Source organism: Pseudonaja textilis, chromosome 2 (genome assembly GCF_049901715.1).
Source record: "Pseudonaja textilis isolate UNSWEBS1 chromosome 2, rPseTex1.2, whole genome shotgun sequence".
Classification (NCBI taxonomy): domain Eukaryota; kingdom Metazoa; phylum Chordata; class Lepidosauria; order Squamata; family Elapidae; genus Pseudonaja; species Pseudonaja textilis.
Genome location: NC_141991.1, coordinates 101,698,018 through 101,721,840, shown reverse-complemented (window position 1 = coordinate 101,721,840; position 23,823 = coordinate 101,698,018). Strand labels below are relative to the sequence as shown.

The window sequence follows — 23,823 nt, the reverse complement described above, 5'->3', positions numbered from 1 at the left end:
AATCTACCACAATAACTGCAGCCCACTTCTTCAAAAAACTGTGTTTGCAGACTTTTACAGAAAATGTTTCTTCTATATAGGACTGAAGGCAGAGGTAGTATTCAGCAGGTTCTGACCAGTTCTGGAGAATCGGTAGCAGAAATTTTGAGTAATTTGGAGAATACCACCTCTGACTGGCCCCACCCTCACCTGTTCTCTGCCTCCTGAGTTCCAGCTGATCACCTGGGTCTTCTTTTGTTGCCCTGCACAGGAGAACAGAGCTGGAAAGCAGGTTAGTGGGGTGGGGAGGGAATGGGATTTTGCAGTAGCCTCCCCCCAGGAGTTTGGAGCGAATGGGGATTTTGTAGTACCCTTCCCCTGGAGTGGGTCAGAATGGAGACTTTACAGTATCCTTCCCCTGCCACACCCACCAAGCCACAGCACGCCCACCAAGCCATGCCCACAGAACCAGTAGTAAAATTTTTTGAATCCCACTGACTGAAGGATTTGCTTTATCTTCAGTTCCTTTCCAAGGTACCCCCCCCCTTGATTATACCAACATACTGTATCTGGTATAAAAATGTTCCTGTGAGGAATCCAATTGATACTTTATTAAATTTACCTTAGAGCCAAACCTCTGCCTCAGAGGAAAGACAATAATTGGATAAGTCTAATAACTTTGAAAAGGAAAAATTGAGAAGTTTTTTTAAAAGAATATTCAATAATCCATTTTGAAGTTCCCACATCCCCCCAAAAAAAAAAAAAAAAAGGCACACAATGACTATTACTTACTTGAGTTTCCTCTGGGTTATTCCTTTTTCCACTGAGTTACAACTGTGGAATGGAAGAATTCCCATTTTGAAATGTTTACAACTATATACTGAGCTAGTAAGAATAAATTATCACTCTAAAAGCTGAGTCGGGATTGAAGATGCATAACCAGGATCAGAAGAAATCATTTGCTTGAGTGGAGAAAATAGAGAACTGATTTTAGTTTGCCTTCTTCAGGCAATCTATCCCTTAAACTGATGGATAGGGGATTTAAAACAATCAAATTCCAATTTCACCAGAGAGAAACACAGTATGCTGCCTTTCCCCTTTTGTTTCCATACAGTTCCTCCTATTCAGCCAGAACATATGACATCATTCCATATTCAATTATAAGTGGTAAGTACATCTGAGCTGTGATCAATATCATTAAAATTGGACTGTGTGCCACTGAGATGTCTACAGCAAATGTGTACTAAAGGAGAATATCCACCTAGAACAGAAGAAAATACACTAGACACACCATGTAGGAAAAGCTGTATTCCTATGCAGATAAACTTTTAATATATGAAAATATAATCATGTGTTCAGAAATAAAAACTTCATAAAAGTGCAACAAAGCAAACCTCCCCTAGACACACTTTATTACTAAGTCAAGTCCATAGTTCCCAAATTTCTTTGAAGTCAGCACCCATCTATGTGTACCCCACTAGCCTCAGTGTGTTAGGGAAAGTCTTCCTCATCCCCATACATTTCTCCTGGTCAATGAAAAGTGAATTGGCTTTGACAGCAAGCTCATGTTCCAGATTGGCTTTGGTGTGAAGCAGTGCCTGGAGAACATCTTCAGCATCTCTCAACCTCTGTTGCAGTCCCTGGATTGTATCATCAATTTCATATACTTCATTCACAAGGCTAAGTGGGAAGAAAGCAGAAAAGGGTATTAATACATTATTTTCATGCTTTAGGCTTTTCACCTTCTTTTCTTGTCAAAATTGACACAAAAGACTAGTGTATTTGCTGGGGGAAAGAAGTGGTTCAGAAATAGGAAAAATAGATAAAATGAGGTGCATTGGAAATAGGCATATATTTTGAAGTGACACCAAATGATGCATTCTGTTAATACACACACACACACACACACCACACACACACACAGAAGTTATATTTCAAAAATACTGAATTGGGTTACATGCATTAAATTCCAAAAAGTTTGCAATAGGTGACATTTTCTCAAGGAGTTCACTTTCTCTACAGTGTGAGTTAAAGAAAGCTGAATCCATAAATCTCCAGATTAAGGAAAGCTGCAAACTTTTACAAATTAAAAAAATGCTTTGAAAAGCCTTTATCATTGTTATTATTCAATACAAAATATTTGTATTTATATATTATTTATTGGGTAAACAGCCATGCAATAAATCCTACAAAACCCAATAATGTTTTTGCTCAGCATGTTAGCTTTTCACAAGGAAGCTTCCCCAATAAATTGACCATTTATTGCACTCAATGGCATAAGAGTTATTCTCCCCCGCCATGAAATCAATGAAACAAAATTGTCAGAGAAAGCTTCAGTGTGACAAAGCAGCACTACTTAGGGAGAAAATGAGAAAAGAATGGAAAATTGTGGTTTCCTGTTTGCATACTAGTGTTCTCACATGTCATTTTTTTCCCTCTTTCATGTCAATTCAAGTGACTGGGCAACTCTTTACCCTGAATATCTGAAGGATGAAGAAAAAGCAGAACAGATGCTTTCAAAAGGCACTCTAAGGTGAAAGTAGATTTCTAGCTAGTGAGCCAAACTGAAAAAGGAAACTAGAATCTCCATGAAATGTTAAGCAAGCATTATGCTTAGTGTTGTTTCCTGCTGCCTGTTGTAGCTGATACCAGGAGTTCAGAGGAAGTGTGCACAAGGAAGGACTTTCTTTACCATCGCTCCTAAAGAGAACCAGCTGGTCCATAAATGACTGATAGTTCATTCACAAATTCTATTCAGTCAGAAATGCAGAGTAAGCTAGCTAACTATTAGGTTTTGGCCTTTGAAAAAAAAATTAAGAGTCAGACTAAGTCAATTACACTTAGATATTATGGATACTAGTAGCTTGTTAATTGTGACCAAGATAAAAATTTGGGCATATTTCTATTTTATTTTGGTTCAGAGTTTACATCTGATTCATACTGCGCAAAGTTTAATTGTAAAGTTAGAATAAGAAAATTAGCTCTTAAATAGAAAATCAAACTCTCACTGACTGCTAATTGAATGAACTGAATTAGTGTTATACATGAATCTAAAAGGTTAAATATATGTGCAAATTAGAAAAAGTTATTAAAAACAGACATGGAAAGGGCTAAGCAAAACTGTCCCAACTTCTCTTTATTCAGTTTCCTAGGTCAGTGGTCCCTGACCCCCAGCCATGGACTGGCAGCATGCCAGCATCTGGGCCATGCAAACAAACGAAGCCCCGTTCACTGGATGCAGACAGCATACAAAACCACCACCCCCTCCACTCTGCAGAAAAAGCTTTCTCCACAGAACTGGTCCTTGGGGTGCAAAAGGTTGGGGGATGCTATCCTAGGTGGTTCCAAGGGATAAAAGAAAAGTTCTCATGGGCTCCAAGTCAAGCCTGCTACTTAAGTCCTTCCCCCATCCTCCTCATTGCAATATTAGACTTCAGGGTGGCTATATTCAAGGGAGGAGACTTTTTTACGATGTCCAAATTGCTGTCAGGGAAGAATGTCAGTTCTGATGCTTACAGGAGGAGTAATATCAGCCTCAACACCAGAGCTATCAAATCTGACTGCATCAATCCAGCCGGCAACAAAATGGCAGCAAAGAGTTAGATTTCCCTAACTCTTTGCTTTCATCCAAAGGTTTCCCTATGAGCCAGTTTGGTATAGCATCAGGCTAGAAATATGAAGACTATTGAGTTCTAGTCCCACCCTGGGTACAAAGCCAACTGGATGGCTGGGAGCCAGCCTCTGTCACTGTATTCTAGCAGGAAGGCAATGGAAACTCACTTTCAAAATCTTGCCAAGAAACTATGCTATGGTTTCTGTATCGGTGCATGCTGGCTCTGCAGTTGACTGTTTTTTTTTAAAGACTGAATGCCCGGTTGATTTTGGGGTCCCAAATTGGTCACCATCTCTGTATTTGTTCCACGGGCTCTTTGCTCCAAACTGGTATAATGTTTAGCTTGGTCATGGGCCAGGTTAGTAGTAGCCTTCCCTTTCTGCCCTTAAGATGTATGGGACTATAGTTCCCATAATCTCCAGATAGTACTGAGAACAGGTTGGAGGAGATTGTTCTGCAAAAAATATGCATTAAGTATTACAGATACCATTGGTAGGGTTCTTTTTTACATCAGGAAACCAACAACGCAGAAGATGTGTGGTTGATTCTGGTAGGTCCCTAAAATTATACTGAGGGATATTCATAGGATCTGAAGCCACAATAGAGCATGGGGCCCTGTATTTCAGAGGATTCTGGATTTTTTTTACAGGGGCATTTCTTCAGAACATTATGCTCCAGAACAAAGAAAAAAATTCAACCCCTTTTTGCCCTAAGAATGTATTGTTCTGTGGCTGGTTGATTAGTGTACTTCATCAAACTGTATCCCTGAACAGTCTCTAAGTCTGCAAGCTTGTGCATGGAAAACAGAGAAGATTGAGAATGTGATACGGGGGAAAATTGAACCACTGTGGAACTGTATATGCTTTACGTGAAGAAAGCTCTAGGCTTCATGCCTGTTGAACCTCAGTGAAAGGGATCAGGTAGCAAATAACGTGGGATAAATCTGGAGAGAAGCTCTTAATCAGATAATATAAATTACATACATACATACATACATACATACAGTAGTATGGCCTGATTAAGACTCCTTTCCAAAGGTCTGCCAGCTTTGCTGTTTATAAACACTTTTTATTTCTCTATTTTTTTCCTTCCCTTCCCTTTCTCCTTTCTCCTTTCTCCCTTCTCCTTTCCCTTCCCTTCTCTCCCTCCTTTCCTTCCTTCTTCCCTTCTTCCAATAAAAAAGATAGAGGATCTTGATTTCTCTTACCGTAACTGGGCATAATCTCGGCAAAGTTCTACATTAGGTCGACGTGTACGCTCATCCAGGCGAGTCTGGGCAACTTTCAGAGAAGATCCTTTTTCCCGAATAGCCTTCCGAATAGCTTCTATGGTCATCTCTGTATCAAAGATTTCTTGAAGAACCTACAATTTGGAAAAATAAGGGGAAGGGTTAGAAAATCAATATGATATTGATATGTGTCTTTAGTAAGGACTGTATTAGTTCCCCAGCCCCAACTGCATCTTAGTTCTATAAGATAACATGAATCCAGCTAGTGACTGCTACATTAAATCAATCATCACCTTTTTTGCCACTAGATTGTTAATTTTTAAAGCCAAAACACAGGGAAATGATTGAATACATAAAGCAACTGATCATTAAAGTCAATAACCAGATCTTGAAATGAAATTCAAATCTCATTTTGCCAGGCCCTGGCCAATGCTTGGCTTGACAAATGCCTCACCCAAGTTCAATTGACAGAACAGCAGTCCAGATGCTGCTCCCATCCCTCCAAAAGTTGTACATTCTGGGAAAGACCAAGGACTGGTATTCGTGATATTGCAATAAATACATCTCTATCTTTTCTGGAAAAAAAACTAGGTGGTCATGCTTTTGGCTATGCATCTGTGGGTCCAAGCCTATTTTCAAGGAGCATCTAATATTTCATGGGGCTACCCCAACAAAAAGCTTTCATCAAAGGGCTATTCTACAGTGAAAGGGGAGAGGGTAGTCATTGCAAGTAGGGGAAAGTTACATCCCCTTATGCTGCTCTCTGTAGTTACTACTGTTAGACTAGATCAGGATTGTCAAACTCAAGGCCTGTGGGCTGATCCGGCCTGTGGGCTGGTTAGATCTGGTCCGCAGGGCCAGCCTGGAAACAGCAAATGACTGTTGCCTCTGCCAACAAAAACGGAGCTTGGGGGGGGTGGGGTGTTCCATTTTCAGCTAGACAGACTCCTGCAGCCCTCTGCCAGTGAAAATTGAGCTTGGGGGGCCCATCTGCAGCCTCCCTGCACTCCACTTTCAGCTGCGACAGCCTCCTGCAGCCCTCTGCCAGTGAAAGTGGACCTCAGGGAGGGCACGTGTAGCCCTCCATGCTCTGTTTTCACTGGCAGAGGGCTATCAAAGCAAACTAAAAACAAAACAAAAAGAGAAATGTTTCCCCTTCTGCATTTGAGTGGGCAAGAAGGGGCAGGAAAGGAGAAAGGGAAAGAGGAAAGACAAAGAAAAAGAAGGGAAGATGGGAAGAGAGCAAGGAAGGAAAAATAAGGAAAGATGGGAAGGAAGAAGAAAGGAGAAGGAAGAGGGAAGGGAAAAAAGAAAAGGAAAGGAAAGGAAAGGAAAGGAAAGGAAAGGAAAGGAAGGAAGGAAGGAAGGAAGGAAGGAAGGAAGGAAGGAAGGAAGGAAGGAAGGAAGGAAGGAAGGGGATTATAATGAGAGGGAGGGTCTCAGGGAAGTCCTGCCTTAGCATTTGGCCACCACAGGTACCCCCGACATGAGTCATGCATCATGCCCACCAGGGCTAAGCCCACTATGGCCACCCCCATCCCCATTTCTGGTCCATGCCCATCCACCCCACAGCCCTCCGGGGTCAAACACAACCCTGATGTGGCCCTCAGTGAAACCGAGTTTGACATCCCTGGACTAGATCCAAGCCTGAACAACTGTAATTTTGAATAGAGATTTTGTATTTATGAAGGGGGCCTGGGGAAGCGGGGAAGGAAAAAAAAAAAGAACCCATGTCCTTTGCCTCTCAGAAATCACGAAAGAGAGAGAATTAAGAGTGTGTCAAACATGCAAGAATGCCCTCACAATTGCAAAGAATAGTTGTACTAGGGAAACATGTGGCCTGTGGAAATTGTTGACAATCCAGTAAAGTCTCCAGAGAGATTCTAGTTTACTCTATCATCTTGTGAGAAAGAGAGAATCTTTTTTTCAGGGCATAGGCTAACTCAAATCTCTAGTGACTTTCCCCTCCCTCACTATGCCCTAATAAATGTGGGAAAAGGAATGCCATTCCAGATTCTTCACTCAGAAAAAAAAAAGTGAAAATGACAATCAGCTCTCTCAGCTGTAGCAAACCTTTTCTGCAGGGAGCGGCCAGTGGTGATTAAAGTGTTAACTTGTCATTGTAAAGTTAATAAAATTATTTTAAAAAGGGAAGGCTGCTTAGGAAAACCACGGAGCAACTCTGAAATTCTGAAATGTGAAAATTACTGAGAATGTGGTAATTAATGTACAGGTAGTCCTTGATATTTGACCACAACGAAATTTCTAAGCAAGGCAGATATTAAGTGAGTCATGCCTCATTTTACCACCTTTCTGACACAGTTGTTAAGCAAATCATTGCATTTGTTAAGTGAATCATATGGTCATAAAATGAATTTGGCTCCCTCCCAATTGATTTTGGGAAATTGATCTCACCTTATGAGGGTGAAGGTTCATTCTCCAAGTTTGTGGGTTGCTTTCCGAATGTTTTGTTTCCAGGCTAGGTAACAAAGTTTAGAGAACTCCCTAAACTCCACTGGAGATGTTACCTAACCTGGTTACAAAACATTCAGAAACCAACCCACAAGCTTGGAGAATGAATCTTCATCCTCATCCTACACCCGAGCTACAGATATTCCCCACTATTGCAGATCTCACCTTAGCCAGATGGGTCTGAATCTTATTTTTGGCATCAGCAGTTTCAGAGATGCGGTTAGTAAAGGCAACATTTGCTCGGTTAAATTGGTTCCACATCTCATTGGCAGTCACCACAAGCAAAGTTTCAATATCATCCCTGAGTTTGGAAGAGGCAGCCCGCTCACTCTGGGAGCGCAGAATGTTATCATCAGTAAATTTGGCCCAGGATTCTGGCACTGAAACCCTGGGAAGGCAGAAGAGACAAACACGGAAAGTTGTAAATAGTATATGCGGCTCTTCCTTGAAACTAATTCTGGATATAAAGGTGTTCCAGTTATGTTTGCAACATTTGAACTGTTTAATAATTCCATCTGTGGTGTTTGGACATCCCATTTTTAAGCATGCCTTAACTATTTTTCTCCTAAGCGAGAAAGAAAAGGGAGGGGAGAGAAGGAGTGAAAGAGGAGGAGATCTGTGCATGCAAGAAATTTAAGTATAACTGCAGTCAGAAATGCTGGTGTTGTATTCAAGCCTGCCAAAATCTAGCCTCCTCCACAAATATTAATTTGTTCACCACGTATATAGCTTTTTAAAAATGGAAGGGGAGGTATAATTCAGTAATCATCGCCTTACATACTGTTTAGCATTCTGGATATTCTTAAATGAGCATGAAGAAGCATTTTATAGTGGATTGTTCCAACTTTCTGACTGGAGGGGAAATTTTTCTGGTCCATTTTGTGAGAACAATCTGATATTACGAATGGAATCAGTGGAGGGCACTTCTGGTTCTGGTGCCAAGGGCAGGGCAACTGGCAGTGCTAAAGGAGAGATGGGAGCTTTGGAGGAGCAAGATGATCTAGTGAACTGGCCTGCTTGAAAGTTAGAGTTCCCCAGCCACACTGTGCTCTTAATGCACTTCTATTGAGTAAAGCATCAGGTGAGGAACAAATGTCACCTCAGACACACTATTTGGCACTGGAGAGAAAAAGTAATAGCATCAAATAAGAGGCATAGATAGAATAGAGTAGAATTCTTTATTGGCCAAGTGTGGTTGGACACACAAGGAATTTGTCTTGGTGCAAATACTGTCAGTATACATAAAAGAAAAGATAAATTTGTCAAGAATTATAAGGTACAACACTTAATGATGGTCATAGGGTACAATAAGCATTAACTATGAAATCATCAAAGGATGGGCAATCATATGCAAATAAGTTACTTTTCTGAAAAAGTGATGTTTATGCTCCTTTATATCCCTGGGGGTTGCACAAAGGGAGCTTTGTATTGTAGACTTATATAAATAAGAGACTCATTTATAAAATCACAGACATTTCAACTTTGCATCAGTTGTAACTTCAGCTAAAACAGAATTCAAGGAAATAATCCACAAGTTTCTGTAATAAACAAAAGGGGATGCATGCCACTGAAGGCAGTATACAAAATAATCTCCCCTCATTTTATTTTGTCATCAATCCTGTGAAGTAGCTAAGAGAGACTGAATAATTCAGAGTCATCTATTGAATGGCAGGTCTGAATTTCTGTGGTTTATGTCTCCAACAGTTTAACCACCGTCACTGGTTCCCTTAAAAATGAAGGTGGTAGTCTCCATTCAACACTTACGTAGCATCAAACCGTTCTACACCTCGAAAATAGCCGATGCCATCAGATGTGTTCCTGAGATGGTGACATTTGTCATCAATTCGGTGAGCTGATTGCTTGTCACTCAAATCTTTCTCCATCTCATGCTGGGCTGACCTATCAGCTCTGTAGTGAAATGAGGGTGAAAGAGTAAACTAGGATTATAACTTTTGCAAGGAAAATCATTGGGCTTCTTAAACTCCTTTATCTCATTACAGTGGCAAACTGAGGGTTTAAAACAAAAGCAGAATATACACATGCGCATGCATACACATGCCTGCGCACATCTACACATGTGCAAAGTCTAAAAATCATTATAATCCAAAGGCTAGAAGTAAACAAAACCAACCAACCAACCGTGCTCATCCATGGGAGAACAACTGAGCACATAATGGAAAGATCAACAGGGTCAGGGCTGTCTGGATCTCCAGGGCCATGTTCCATAAGGCAAACACTATGACAGAGAAGTCATGACTCCTAGATCGCATGAGAATGGCACTGTCTAGGAATCCTAAAAGAAAGGAGCATGACCATCCCATGGATTTTGCTAGGGCATGCAGACACACATGGAGATAGGAGGTCTTACAAAAAGCTTAGTTCTCTGTGTAGAGTTTCATTGGTGACAATGAACACCCTGAATTTCACAAGCTCAAATCCAATGCAGCCCACAGAAGAAAATGATACAGTATATATTGTGAAATGTTCCAAACCACCCATGTTGCTGCGTTCTGAATCTGTTGCAGTGCCTGAATGTTCATCAAGGAAAAATTCCATATATAGGACATTACAGTAATCCAACTCAGAGCTAGCTAAGGTATGAATCACTGTGAGTAGGGGGTAGTGCTGCCTTTTTTAAAAAAAGAGACAGTTATTTTCCCTCTCCTCCAGGGCAATCGCCGGACCCAACAGAACTGGACCATTTTTGCTCAGTCTCCCTGGCCATTTTCAGTGGATACATGATGCACATATATTCTACTCTTAAGAGCTAGAGTTTTTATAGTGCTGGATTTCTCTTGCACAGATTGTATATTTGCCCTATGGGCCATGTGTTGTTATTTAGAAGAAAGTGTGTTGGTTGGTTGAATGCTTTACTAGGATCCACTCTCAATTCCTACCCTCATCCACATCTCTGACTTTCCCATTTTGGGGAAGATCTCTGTGCATTCTACTCACCTCTAAGTGAATGTTAGCAGAAATTTCTGGGCAGTCAGAAACCCAATTTTTATCACAGATTTGTATCATTCAGAGGCTTTTGCTTATTATTCATATAAAAGCAAATCAAGCCTTCTTCAGCTAACATTGTCTTCTCAATTTTCAGGGAGTTTTGATTGTCTGGCTAGAGCTTCACTTCAGATAACTAAAAATGAATTTCTAGACGCTGACTATCCAGACAAAAGGCTTAGACTGAATCCACACAAGGCTCTCAATGCTGATCCAAAATTGAAAAGGGGAAATTTATTCAGATTTTCCCAAATCATTTCCATGGAGAGGAGGAAAAGGAGTTATAAATAGCCATGAGCCCCCAGTCCTTTCTTTTATCTTGACTTTATGACATCAACAAGGATTGAAAACAGATTGGCACTTGCTAATAATGGACATTGCTGTCAGTCCTTGAGACGTCAAGTACCTTTCTAAGATCTCCAACATTTACCTATGTGTCTTTTACCAATACGGTATGGTTCAAATCCAGTTTTATGACTCCTAGACATTTGGTTTCTTTCTGACCTTGCTAGAGAAGAAAGCCATCCATACAGTATAAGAAATGATTCTCACCCTCAAGCTGTGCTATGGAGAAAATTGATCAGGTGGTCACATCAGAATTTATTTCTAAGGCCCTTTTAAAGAAAGTTGAGATTAAATGTTTTCTTACGCAAGCTGGGCCATTGCCTTATCCACATGTCTTCTCATTCTCTCTTGGCATGAATGGATTACATCAACCTCCTGGTCAAGTTACAAAAACAAAAACCCTGTCATAAATTTCTAGGGATTAGTAAAAATGATCAGAATTATAAATTTTGAAAAACACCCCTATTTGTCCTCTTTGACATTTGTTCAAAGTGGAAGATTTCTAGTCCTCCAGGACAGATTTTTTCTTTCAGACTCAGGGTAACCATTCCTAGGGGCTTGCAAACGACATGACTTTGGATATTATTAGACTTGGCAGGATTAAGATTTCAACCTTGTTTTGACAGCTTCTGTAAAATGTTGTGAGAATAATTTTAAGAGACCAGAGGAAGAATTTCAGCCTAAACCAGGGGTCTTCAAACTTGACAGCTTTAAGACTTGTGGACCAACTCCCAGAATTCCTCCTCCAGTCATGTTAGCTCAGGAATTCTGGGAGTTGAAGTGCACAAGTCTTAATCTTGCTAAGTTTGAAGACCCTTGGCCTAGACCAGTGGTGGGATTCAATTTTTTTTTACTACCGGTTCTGTAGGCATGGCTTGGTAGGCATGGCAGAGGAAGGATACTGTAAAATCTCCAGTCAGAGGTGGTATTTGCCGGTTCTCCAAACTACTGAAAATTTCTGCTACCAGTTCTCCAGAACTTGCTGAATACCACTTCTGGCCCAGACAATGGTCTGATTAACAAAATCTGAGTGCAACGGAGGGATGGAGGTAGAGAAAGCATCTCAAAAAGGATCCTTCCTAGTTCTCTGGAAAGGAAAGGTAGGGGAGAGGGGAAATAGTTTCAAATTTGCAAGATTCGGTTTCTATAGCCTTACTACTAAAGGTAATATTCTCATCTACTCATGGTTTTGGTGTCCTGTTTGTGCTACTTTGAAGGCTGAGAGCTAGTTTGGTTTCTGTAAGATGCCAAGTATATATGTTTTCTCATTGTAAGACTTAAGACAACAATTTTGCAACAATATATGTTTTAAAAAACATATTCTAACACATTTAAAACATCCATTTTAGTCCTAAATCTTATCCCATTATATAAAGATTTGAATATTTGAATATCTAGGTTAAGGTTTCTAGGTATTACCATATTACAAGACCTAAAATGGACACCTAACATCAAAAACATCATCAAAAAAACACAACAAAGAATGTTCTTTCTGAGCCAACTCAGAAAGTTCAAATTGCCCAAAGAGCTGCTGATTCAGTTCTATAGAGGAATTACTGAGTCTGTCATCTGCACCTCTATAACTGTCTGGTTTGGTTCTGTAATCCAACAGGACAGACACAGACTTCAGAGGATAATTAGGACTACAGAAAAAACAATTACCAACCTGCCTTCCATCGAGGACCTGTATACTGCATGAGTCAAAAAGAGGGCTCTGAAAATATTTACAGACCCCTCACACCCCGGACATAAATTGTTTCAACTCCTACCCTCAAAACGACACTATAGGGCACTGCACACCAGAACAACTAGACACAGTTTTTTCCCCGAATGCCATCACTCTGCTAAACAAATAATTCCCTCAACACTGTCCAACTATTTACAAAGTCTGCACTACTATTACTATTAATTTTCTCATCACTCCTTATCATCCATCTCCTCCCATTTGTGATTGTAGGACTGTAACTTTGTTGCTTGTATCCTTATGATTTATATTAACTGTTTCCCAGTATGATTTGATTGCTTAATGTACCCTATGACTATCATGATTCTCGACTCGATGAATGATCTTTTCTTTTATGTACACTGAGTGCATTTGCACCAAGACAGATAACTTGTGTGTCCAATCACACTTGGCCAATAAAGAGTTCTATTCTATTCTATTCTATTCTTTTCTACTCTACTCTACTCTACTCTATTCTATTCTATTCTATTTAATATTTAATTTTCACTTAAATTTTCTAAATTTAAATAAGCCTGAGGCTGATATATAAGATGATCATGCAAAGTAGGCTGTGGAGTTTTTGACCCATACACTATGGTAGATTCTAGTCCCACAAACTCTTCTTTCTTACCTCTACTTCAGAGGTGGTATTCAGTAGGTTCTGACCAGTTCTGCAGAAACAATAGTGGAAATTTTGAGTAGTTCAGAGAATCAGCAAATACCACCTCTGATTGGCCCTGCCCCCATCTGCCTCCCAAGTCCCAACTGATCAGCTGGGTCTTTTTTTGTTGCCCTGCACAGGAGAACGGAACTGGAAAGCAGGTTAGTAGAGTGGGGTGGGAATGGGGATTTTACAGTATCCTTTTCCTGCCATGTCCATCAAGCCATGCCAAACCCACCAAGCCATGCCCACAGAACCGGTAATAAAAGTTTTTGAATCCCACCACTGCTCCACTTGTCAGTCACATATCCCCACTGACCCAAATATCATTTTGTTTTGATTTAATTTCCTGAAACATTTCTCTACAATGTTGATATCCACTTGCCTTTGGTCCAGGCAATAGGCAAGGGATGCACAATTGTCAAGGACTTAATTTTTTCAAGCCCCACTTCCCCATTAAAAATCCAACTTTCTTTTGCATAAAAGCATTCTCTAGATTGCTTTGGGAAGTAAGTTGATGGCATTAACAACAGGTATTATGTTTTGGAGTTTTTTAAATATATATGTGTGTGTGTAAAATGGATAATGTAATGGGTTTATCCAGAAGTTCCTGGGTCTCATGAGATTTTTTTTTTTCATGAATGATCTTTGAAAAAGAACAGTGGCAAAAATTCTACGCAGATTATAGCTCTTAATGTGTGACGGGGGTTGGGGTCAGCTTTACATGGAGAATTTTGTGACCTAGAGCCTGGGCTCAGTATTATCCCAAAATACTAGAACCAATGGAAGCTTATAAATGGAAGTTCAAATCCTATCAGCCCAACTTTAATAATTTTCAAAAATGGAAAGGTCAAGAGTGTGAGGAGCATCAAGATTTACAGCCGGCAGTTCTCATAATAAGGAACCTTGATAGTGGGGGAATGAAGCTGCTGAAGAAGTAAACACTTGAGAGCGGGAAGCACAAAAAAAGAAAGGCCAAGAGGCAGGATGTACAAAGGAAGACTGAGCCAAGAGGCAAATCCAAGATAGCAATGAGATATGCGAAATGTTTGCTGGGACATTTCCTGACTTCTATAATATCCAGAAACTACTGAGAGACCAGAAGAAAGAACTTATTAAATAGTGTAAAGAATAGTAAGTATTCCAAGCACAGTGTTTCTATGACTTTTTTAAAATCAAAGAATGATTCTTAAACCGATTGCTTTCCTCTACTAATTGTATTTGAAACATGAATAAAGCATCTCTTACATTGTTTTCTTTTCATAAGCTGTCATTTATTTACATCTATATTTACTTACTTTCTTTCATAATTGCCCAATATATATCTGAAGACAAGCAATTTGTGCAAAGTTACACTCTAAATGAAACTCAGACAGGCACACATTGGTGCATTTGAGACATTCAGTCTCTCTTAGCCCGATCTACTCACAGGATTGTTATGGGGAAAATACAAGGTGGGAGGTATGTTGGATATGTTCATTAGCTTGAATTGTTTAAAAAAATATTAAGGCAGGATACAAACAAGCAGTTTCCTTTTTCAGGTAATAAATGAGCTTACTGTCAACAATTGCTTTTCAACATCATCATGAACAAGATCAATTCCCATTCTCTTCTCTCGGTGAAGGAGGCATTCCTGGGCTACCTAATAAGGGGAAAAAAGTTATTCTGTATCTCTATGTTGAAATATTTTTTAAAATGTGCTAAATGTGTTCCAGGATTGTAAAGTATGTTGCATGTTGAAAAAGGTATTCTTCTGTGACACCTATATGTCCTTTCAGTGATAAGTATGACCTTCCTATCTGTCTAATGCAGCAGTGTCAAACTCAATTTCATCGAGGGCCGCATCAGGGTTGTGGATGACCTTGGGGGGCTGCAGTGGGTGTGACCAGGGTGGGCATGGCCAGTGTGATGTCACTCATGTCAGGGGCGCCTATGGTGGCTCAAGTGCTCTGTCAGTGAAAACAGGCTCCTGAGCTCTGTTTTCAGCTGCGACGGCTTCCTGCATGGACGGCTTCCATGCACAGCCCTCCCGAGCTCCATCTTTGCTGGCAGAGGCACTGTGGGCTGGTCCCTTGCTGTTGCCAGGTCAGCCCTGTGGGCCAGATCTAAGCACCTCCCCACATGGGCGGGATCAAGTCTGCAGGCATTGAGTTTGACACCCCTGGTCTAATGTGTTTTTTCCAAGTTCTTTCCTTTAGAACTTAAAATCTTTATTTGACCATTTCACACAAAATCACACAAGCTAGTAGCAAACATTGACTTAGGGTTGTTCCAACAAACAACAGGAGTGGGATAAAAAATTGAAATATGTTTTAATTTATCCATTTATTTAGATATTTAATATTTATGCATACATACATACACAATACTGACAAGATGGAGGGAGGGCGAGAGGAAGGAAGGAAGGAAGGAAGGAAGGAAGGAAGGAAGGAAGGAAGGAAGGAAGGAAGGAAGGAAGGAAGGAAGGAAGGAAGGAAGGGTCACTCCATACAAGGGTGATGATTGAACAACTTAGTAAACATGGAATGTATGATGTAGGGAGAAAATGAAAGGGATAAAAATAAAATAGAGAAGGGAAGAATAATGATCTGGAGATAATTATTTCTACATTGCAGGTTTCAGTTTGTATTCACCTACTTATCAAACACTGAGGAAAAATAGTTGTTTTTAAATCAGAAAAAAACTTAACTTACTATTTGCTTAACCTACTATTTCTAGTTACTTTTTATGGAGTGGTATAACATTATTGTTTGCTAAATTTTCTACATGGCAAAATGCATGATGATTTATCTGAATTAAAGCAGTTTATTGATCTGCCAAAAGAAAAAAATTAATTCATTGATACTGATTCCACCCCCCCCCCTCAAACTGAAGTTAAAAAATGAGTAAGAACACAATTGATTTGATTCCTACTGGACTGTTAGTATCAACAAAACTAAGAGGAAATTATTAGGAGAAATACATAAAATATCTGGGCTGCTGCCAAGTAATCTAAAATAACTTTACTGGACCCTAAGAAGGCATTTAAACAGCTGAACCAGAGCAAGTAACATCACTGAAATATCAAATGTATTATCAATGGAATTGATCGGTTTACCTGAAGGGGCCCTTCAGTTTCTACCAATCCTCTTTCTAGACGCTTTTTCATTTCTGTAAGAGCATTTGTCTCTCCAATCATTCCGTCTATTTCATGGTTGAGCTCTGTTTTCCAAAATATAATATCATTGACTCGCTCTCCTATATTTTTGGTTGTTTCTGTTTGGGTTTTCCTTGTCTGTTGATCCTTATCCTGGATCATCCGGGAAGTATCCACTCTCATTTTCTCAGCATTGTGCCGTGATGCTTCTGAATCCTTGTAGTTGGTCAGATTTGATCTGTACCAATCATCAGGAGAGTACCTATTAAAGAGTGCTGTTCTGTTGGACACAAAGGGGAGCATGTTGCTTGGGGTGACTCCCTGAGAACTCTTGGAAAATGGTGCTAAAGTCGGAGTGATAGCAGCAACTTTATAGTAAGTGCTAGGTCTCCAAGGAAGGCTTAGGCTGTGGGTTAAAGAATAATGAGGGAATCGATTCTTATAACTTGATGCCATGGTGCTGATAGCCGGCAGAAAATTTGATGGTGTTGGTCTTGGATGGGCATATGTGGCCGTCAAGGTAGAGCCTACGAGCTCCATTTTGACAAAAATCTATCCAGTCACGTATCCTGCACCAACAAAAGAAAGCATGCATGCAAGAAAGTCCCACTTAGTAACAAACACAATAAACTCAAAACCTAGTTGGCAAATGCTGCTCACCACATGCAATTGATCCTTGACTATCATGAAAAGGTTAAGCAATGATTTGTTCTTTAAAGGAATTATTGTTAAGCTTAGATTTCCATTGCAGACAAATCTAATAATTGCTGATTACGATATATAGCATTTTATATTATAAATAGATCTCTCATGCTCTTATAATATTGGCCCACTAATAAGCAGATAGTCATAGTAGACTGCTATAACAACAACAAAATACCCCAAACTAACTTGCCCTATACGAATATCACATCGTAATTCATTATGATTCTCTTAATAATGTCTCAACTCATTTGCTGTTCTTTCAGATGAGTCATTGAAAAGTCCAACTCCATATAAATCCTTATGGCTGCATAAGCATGTGCCAATTTCATACTGAACCTTCATTTTTAGACAATTTCAGAATTTTTATTGAAAAAAATGTTTAATTGATGTGTGACTTTACTGATTATGAGATGTGAAGAAAGGAGCCATTGTTCCAGACTCATTGCCAGTTTTTTGCCTACTATTTTAGCGTTTCTGAGAAGAAATGGATTGAATATTAGATTTAAATGTGAGAAATTCAAGTTCAAATCCAGGGTTTAACTATGAAATGTACTGAGTAGCCTAGGGAACCATAATTCTAATCTAACTTTTTTTTAAAAAAATATTTTTTTATTCTAGAAAAAAACATTTATTTGACATACATTTAAAACAGACAAATCAATATGTGTGTGTGTGTGTGTGTGTGTGTGTGTATACATACATACATATATACATTTTACAGCATATATTGAGCAATGGTTAATTTTTTTTTCTTTATCTTTATCATTGACGTGATCTGCCTTGCTACAATAACTCTTTTGTTCTTTTAATGTTTTAATTTCTCTATATAGTTTATGATTAAATGCACGTCTTCTGTCATTTCCATAACTTATCCAAATATCAAATATTACCTTTTCTTTAACCAATCATATCAAATGTCCATGTTTCATAATAGTAACTTTTTTAACAGTTTGGTTAGGCTATCCATCTCAGTGCATTCATGTATTTTTTAATAACCGTATCCTCTGAAGGGATGGAAGACAGTTTCCTTTTGTGCATAGGTTATTCTGGCCGCAGTTATGATGTACAAAATCAAATATTAATATTTTTTCTCCATGTTTGAATCTATCATACTTACCAGAAAGATTTAGGGTTCAAGTTTTAAATTTTGTTTTGTTATATTTAAAATCCAATTTCTAATATTTCTCCAAAATTTCTGAGCACATGGGCAAGTCCACCACATCTGAAAATATGTTCCTTGTGCGTAGTTACATTTCCAACAGTTGGGTGGTAGGTTGGGGAACATCTTAGCCAGTCTTGCAGGAGGTAGGTGCCAGCGATGAACCATTTTATATAAGTTTTCTTTATACGAGACTGACATGGTTAATTTGTAATTTGTTTGCCAAATGTGTTCCCACTTAACTAATTCAATACTATAACCCACGTTTTTGGCCCAAATCATCATAGATTCTGTGACCGTTTCTTCTTTTAATTTGTATTCCAAAAGATATTTATATGTTTTACTAATTGTTTTCTTTTCCTCTCCTATCCATATTTTATCTAATTCTTGTGGGGTCATATTAAAGCCAAATTGTTCTCTATCTTTTTTATTTGTGCAAAGGGCCACCATGCTATCTCCTTTCCTTGAATTTGTATTTGGTTCCTATTTTTAAGCTCTCCAATGTCATATAATAAATCTTTATACCTGACAATATTTTCATAATACAATACATTTGGATGTGTGACTGCTTCCAATGTAGATAGCCACAATGGAACCTTTGGGTAGTGTTTTTTTTAAAATCTTTCCCCAGATATTGAACAACACATTTCTTACATGGTGCCTTTGGAAATATGAATGTTGTTGAGATTTTCCATCCCACATGAAGGCATGCCAGCCAAGTTGGAGATCAAAACCTTCTAATACTAATAACCATCTATTTTCTAATTTAACCCAATCCTCAATCCTAATCTAACTCTTGTATGAATTGATCACACACCTAAAGTGCTGTCAGACAAATAAATAATTACTCAATAAGAAATTAAAGAGAACATAATGTGGTCAATTGCCTGTAGGTAAAGCAAATATTTTGTTTCACCCTGCAATTGAATATGTGAATATCAGTGGTGTGTAGCCAGTAACCTTAAGATAAAAGATCACCCAAGGTCAGTTCTTTGACAGTGTCTTTTTAGAATCAGAGTAGTAACACATTTGAAATAGTATTGAAAGCTTATCTTGGAGACAACAGTCATAAGGAAGATTGTTGGTTCAAATAACCACAAGCTAAATCAGTCCATTGTCCTATTCAGTTAGGCTTATTGTCTGCTGGAAACCTAATATTCCTGGCCATCTAATGTACATAATACACAGTCCAGTAACAAATACAGAAGATTCTCCTGAGCTGATGAAACTTTACTGCAGCTGCAGGAACAGAAATGAAATAAAACCAAAGATGGCAGCTGAAAGTGGGCATTGTCCCACAGGGTCCTCATAGGGCTTATTAACCCCCTTATGTTCCATGTTAGATTTTCTTTACTGCCATTCTAACACACATTTGCCTTTATTATAATTGCACTACAGTAATTGATATTTAATTAATAATCTTGTGAAAGTATTTGAAATACAATGCCTCCTTTTTGACAATACCCAAATCCATCGCTTTTTCATTGGACTCAATGGGCACCAGTGTATTTATCCTGTAGAATTAAAAAATTAAGATAGGGAGCATTGCTTGTTTTTTCCCCCTGACCTGTTGCTGAGCTTCATTGCTGCTTTCTCACAAAGCATAGCAAGAAATCATGCATCTTCAACAGGAATTTCTTCGTGTATGGGGTTTATGTGTGAGAGAATGGGGGGGGAGTGAAGTTTCCCTCTCTCTCAACAACTCTGGTCAAATTTCCCATAGCGTGATTAACCAACATCCTGAAAAGGAGGTACTTGGTGGAAAAGGGGAAATTTCTCCTTTCTTCTGCCAATTTTATTCAACATAAAAAAAGAAAGAAGAATAGAAAAGGAGAAGAATAAATATACATGTGATGTTTCTGTTTTTGTGTGAATGGATACGGGTATGGAATTTCAGATCTCTTATTTGATAACCAATATGATATTTTCAGCTGAAAATAAGCCTATCTGAACATAGGAGCTTGAGGGCGGGGGGAACCCTACTCTTAATATACCCAGACCTGGCAGACCTTGTCAGCCAGTTTGGTATACAGTAATGGGTGACCATGGGCCAGTCACTCTCCCTCAGCCTTAGGAAGGAGGCAATGGCAAACCAGTTCCAAAATCTTGCCAAGAAAAATGCAGGGACTTTATAGTATTATCAACAATACTAGCCCCCAAAAGAATAAATCAAACAAATGAAAAAAGAGTCTGTCAAAGAAGCTTTTTAAGCAAATTCTAGCAAGCACGTTCAGAAGCTTCCACATAGCCTAAACTTGTGGGCCATGTGACATTTTGTGCTGTCAAACTTGTTTAAAAGCCATGTTCTTGAATAAAGTACATAGAAAGCTACACAAGAAAAGCTGAGTTTGGAGCAGAGGATAAAAAGGCTTTCCCACTGCTCTGCTAAGCAAACTCTAACCTGTGCTCATCTACAGAAATTTTCACTCAGATCGTTTTATAATTATAACTTGTAATCCCTTAATTCAGGGTAGAGTCAGAGCGACTGGATGGAGCTCACAGCAGATACTGTTTTCATTCAGACCTATATTGTGCATTATCTCATACTGTTTCTCACACTGTGCTTATAATTATTTGTTAGGGTTAGGATTAGTTCAGGAAGTCTAAACAATGATAGCCATATTGTGATTACTACCACTACCATTATTACTACTACTATCGTAGTATATTTTCTTATCTTTAATATCCATGAGTAAGTAATGTTTAAATAATGCATAATTTTACACAGCAATCAGACTTGAGTTATTTTATATCTATTTTTGGAAATATAATTATATGCACCAAATTGCCCAATAGCTTTTTATTACAAACTACAGCAAATGGTTGAGAGAAAAAAATGCCCCTGTAATAAGGAAATCAATTATCTTCTTTCCGTTTGGTAAATCTAAGTGCGTTTTAAATTCAGATGCACTGATTTATTCCCATTGGGTCAGATGACAAAAGGTCTGTTAAATAAACATTCCAGAACAGTTGCTAGAACTGAAGCCTGGGGCATTTGGGTCTCATAATTACAAATTAAGACAAGATACTTAGCAGGTTTATACTGTATTTCTGTTGAGAAGTGATATTCAGAGGCTTGCTTTCCACCCCCCATTACTATTATGAATAAATTACACCCCATTTCACAAAATGAAGTTTATAGAAAGGATTTGGGAGCGGAATATTGTAGAGAGCAAAGTGTTAACCATCTTATGGCATCACTTTCCAACCACAAATGTTATCGGTATCCTTGATCTTTCAATCCCACATCTCTGCCTTAACTTTCAGATCAATGTGAATAAATTAGAAGTAAAATTTACATAATTTGTAAACATTTTAGGATATTATTAATACTGGTATATTGTATATTGCTATTATTCAAATTCTGTTTTCCTCCTAAACTTTTTCCCATACTCCACCTGTCTGCTTTCTCCTCTTTCTCTTTCGCATCCCATGGGATCTTACAGTACTTACAGTATATATATTTGTTTTCTTAAGTTTTCGTGGGTACTTGGCTTTGTGCAGTGGATTAATTTTAGGAAGTAGGCAAGGAGCAGAAGGATATTCTCTTATCTTAACTTGCCCCTATGGTTTCACTTTCCATGGATCAATCCAAAGACTCATTTCCTAAGAAGCCATGAGTGCAAAGAGAGTGAATTGCCCTGTGCCTGTCTTTTCTTTCTGCTTATTCACCTTGAAGGACAGACAAGTAAGACACTCTACCTAAAAGATTAGTATGTACAACGATTGCTGGGTGTTCCTTGAGAGATGCTGCCTCCCTGGTGCCAAGAGAGGCCTTCAGAGAAGCCAGAGTAGCTGCTACTCACCTATCTGCAGATGGTGCTAAGGAAGGGATGGGAAAAAACACCTTCCTGGATCCACAGGTTGCTGTTCATACAGTGGCCAGTGTCTCTACTGTTCTTCCCTCCCACACTAGGCTTCTATCCCACCCTCTCACATTGTGACATACATCTTTTCAGGTCCGTGCCATTGGTTAAAAGGAGAGTAGAAGGAAAGGGGAGGGGCAGAGGAGAGAGGTTGTTAAGGACTCACTTGCTGCTTAGTAACTCTATTCTCTGTCTGGTAAAGAAGGAAGGGCAGAGAAAGAAAAACTGGCAGGGGAAGGGGAAAAAAAGGGTTCTGAAAAGATCATTACTTTGCATGAGCTATTAACTGCATATGTGTGGGGGTAGTAAGTGTGCAATGGTGCCCATCCTTCCATGGGATGTAAGATTGCACAGCTCATGGAGTAAAAATGCCAGTGAATCTCTAGCTGTATGGAATCATAACAGGAAAGGGGTGCTGCAAGTAAAAATAAAATCTTTTCAGGATAACTGAGCAACTAGAGACTCAAGAGGAAAAGGAGGGGAAAAAATATCCTTACTTGAACACCACAGTTGTCATGATTGCCATGGATGACTTGAGCTGAAGCATAATTTGAAAATAACATTCTTCCATAGAACTAATGATTTGTTGTTGTTTTTATTATCATATGTAAAGTTTGGGGGGGGGGGGGATATGTGAAATGTGTTGCTGTAGCAAGCAAACTGAGCCCTCCCTGAGGGTAAAACCAAACCTCAGTGACTGACACCACACTCATATAGCACCTTTTAACATTGCTGTTCTGTTCACGCTTACTTATAAATAAATCCCACTTTGTTCACTGAAGTTTACTTACTGTCTAAACTTTTGCACCAAAATGGTGTTTTGGGAACCTAGCCTAATGTATGCAGAACATGGCATCCCAATGAAACACACGCACACACACACACACACACACACACACAAAACCACATTATATAGATTAGAGAGCCATGTTCCTAAAATCTAAATGCAGTGAAGTACATTTCAAACCTATTGAGATTCTCTTGGCACCCCAAAATCCAAAACAATCTTTGTTGCTTACTTGCACCTGACTGAAGAAGGAACCTGGTCTCTCCTATTGCTGCTGCTGTGCAAGAATTTGTAGGAAGAGTCTATTAAGCTTTCCTTTTCAACCATACTCTATTATTAATCATGAGTTACAAGGTTTTTATTTATTTATGTGAGCCAGGGAGGAAATCAAAGTGAACGTTCAAGGAATGAGCTGGACGTGCTATCCATGTACAGAGAGAATGTCCTCGAGAAAAAAATTGGTTGGCAAATATGAGGAATACTCCAAGAATTCAGTGGGTTTATTTCACGAGTGATATTAAGTGGGAGGGGGCTTATAAAATGAGATGGCCAGATTCAGTCGCTTAAACATGGGTACTTGGTTGGAGCACAGTTATTGTGATCAGAAGTCATACTCATGGCAAAAATATAGCTTATGCATTTGCATAGCCTAAACTGTTGCTGAATGTGGGCTAATATACCTGTCTCAGGATAATGTTGCAGGATCCTGTCTGGGTCAGTCACAGAGACCAGAAATTTAGTCTTCCAAGCTTTTGGACTCTTTTTTGCCTTCCAATTATTATTTTTTTGTAAACGCCTGTAAACATTTGGTATCCTCTATATTACTAACAGGGACACAGTGGCTCACTGGCTAAGATGCTGAGCTTGTTGATCAGAAAGGTCAGCAGTTCGGCAATTCGAATCCCTAGCACTGCATAATGGAGTGAGCTCCCATTACTTGTCCCAGCTTCTGCCAATAGTTAAAAAGCATATAAAAAATGCAAGTAGACTTCTGGTTTGAGTTCCTTCACCAACAGACCAAAACTGTACGCAGTTTTGATCCGTGCTCACTGCTGGAGCACCCCACTCCGAGCCAACTGGTCTTGGGGCTAAGCCACCCTGTAGAGGTGGTGAAGAGGGGGGAGACTGCCAGCAGGGTTGAGGAGA

General features: G+C 39.1%; 1 protein-coding gene across 1 annotated transcript; it reads right to left on the bottom strand.

The window, feature by feature from the left end:
- Positions 1–1,272: 1,272 nt before the first annotated feature.
- On the bottom strand, positions 1,273–21,929 carry TEKT3 (tektin 3). Its single transcript, XM_026701708.2, has 8 exons — positions 21,831–21,929; positions 16,122–16,729; positions 14,583–14,666; positions 10,945–11,015; positions 9,057–9,200; positions 7,458–7,680; positions 4,800–4,954; positions 1,273–1,659 (listed from the first exon to the last, which is right to left on the bottom strand). Exons 2-8 carry the CDS (start codon positions 16,698–16,700, stop codon positions 1,443–1,445), a joined length of 1,473 nt encoding a protein of 490 aa, XP_026557493.1. The 5' UTR covers positions 16,701–16,729; positions 21,831–21,929; the 3' UTR covers positions 1,273–1,442.
- Positions 21,930–23,823: the final 1,894 nt, after the last annotated feature.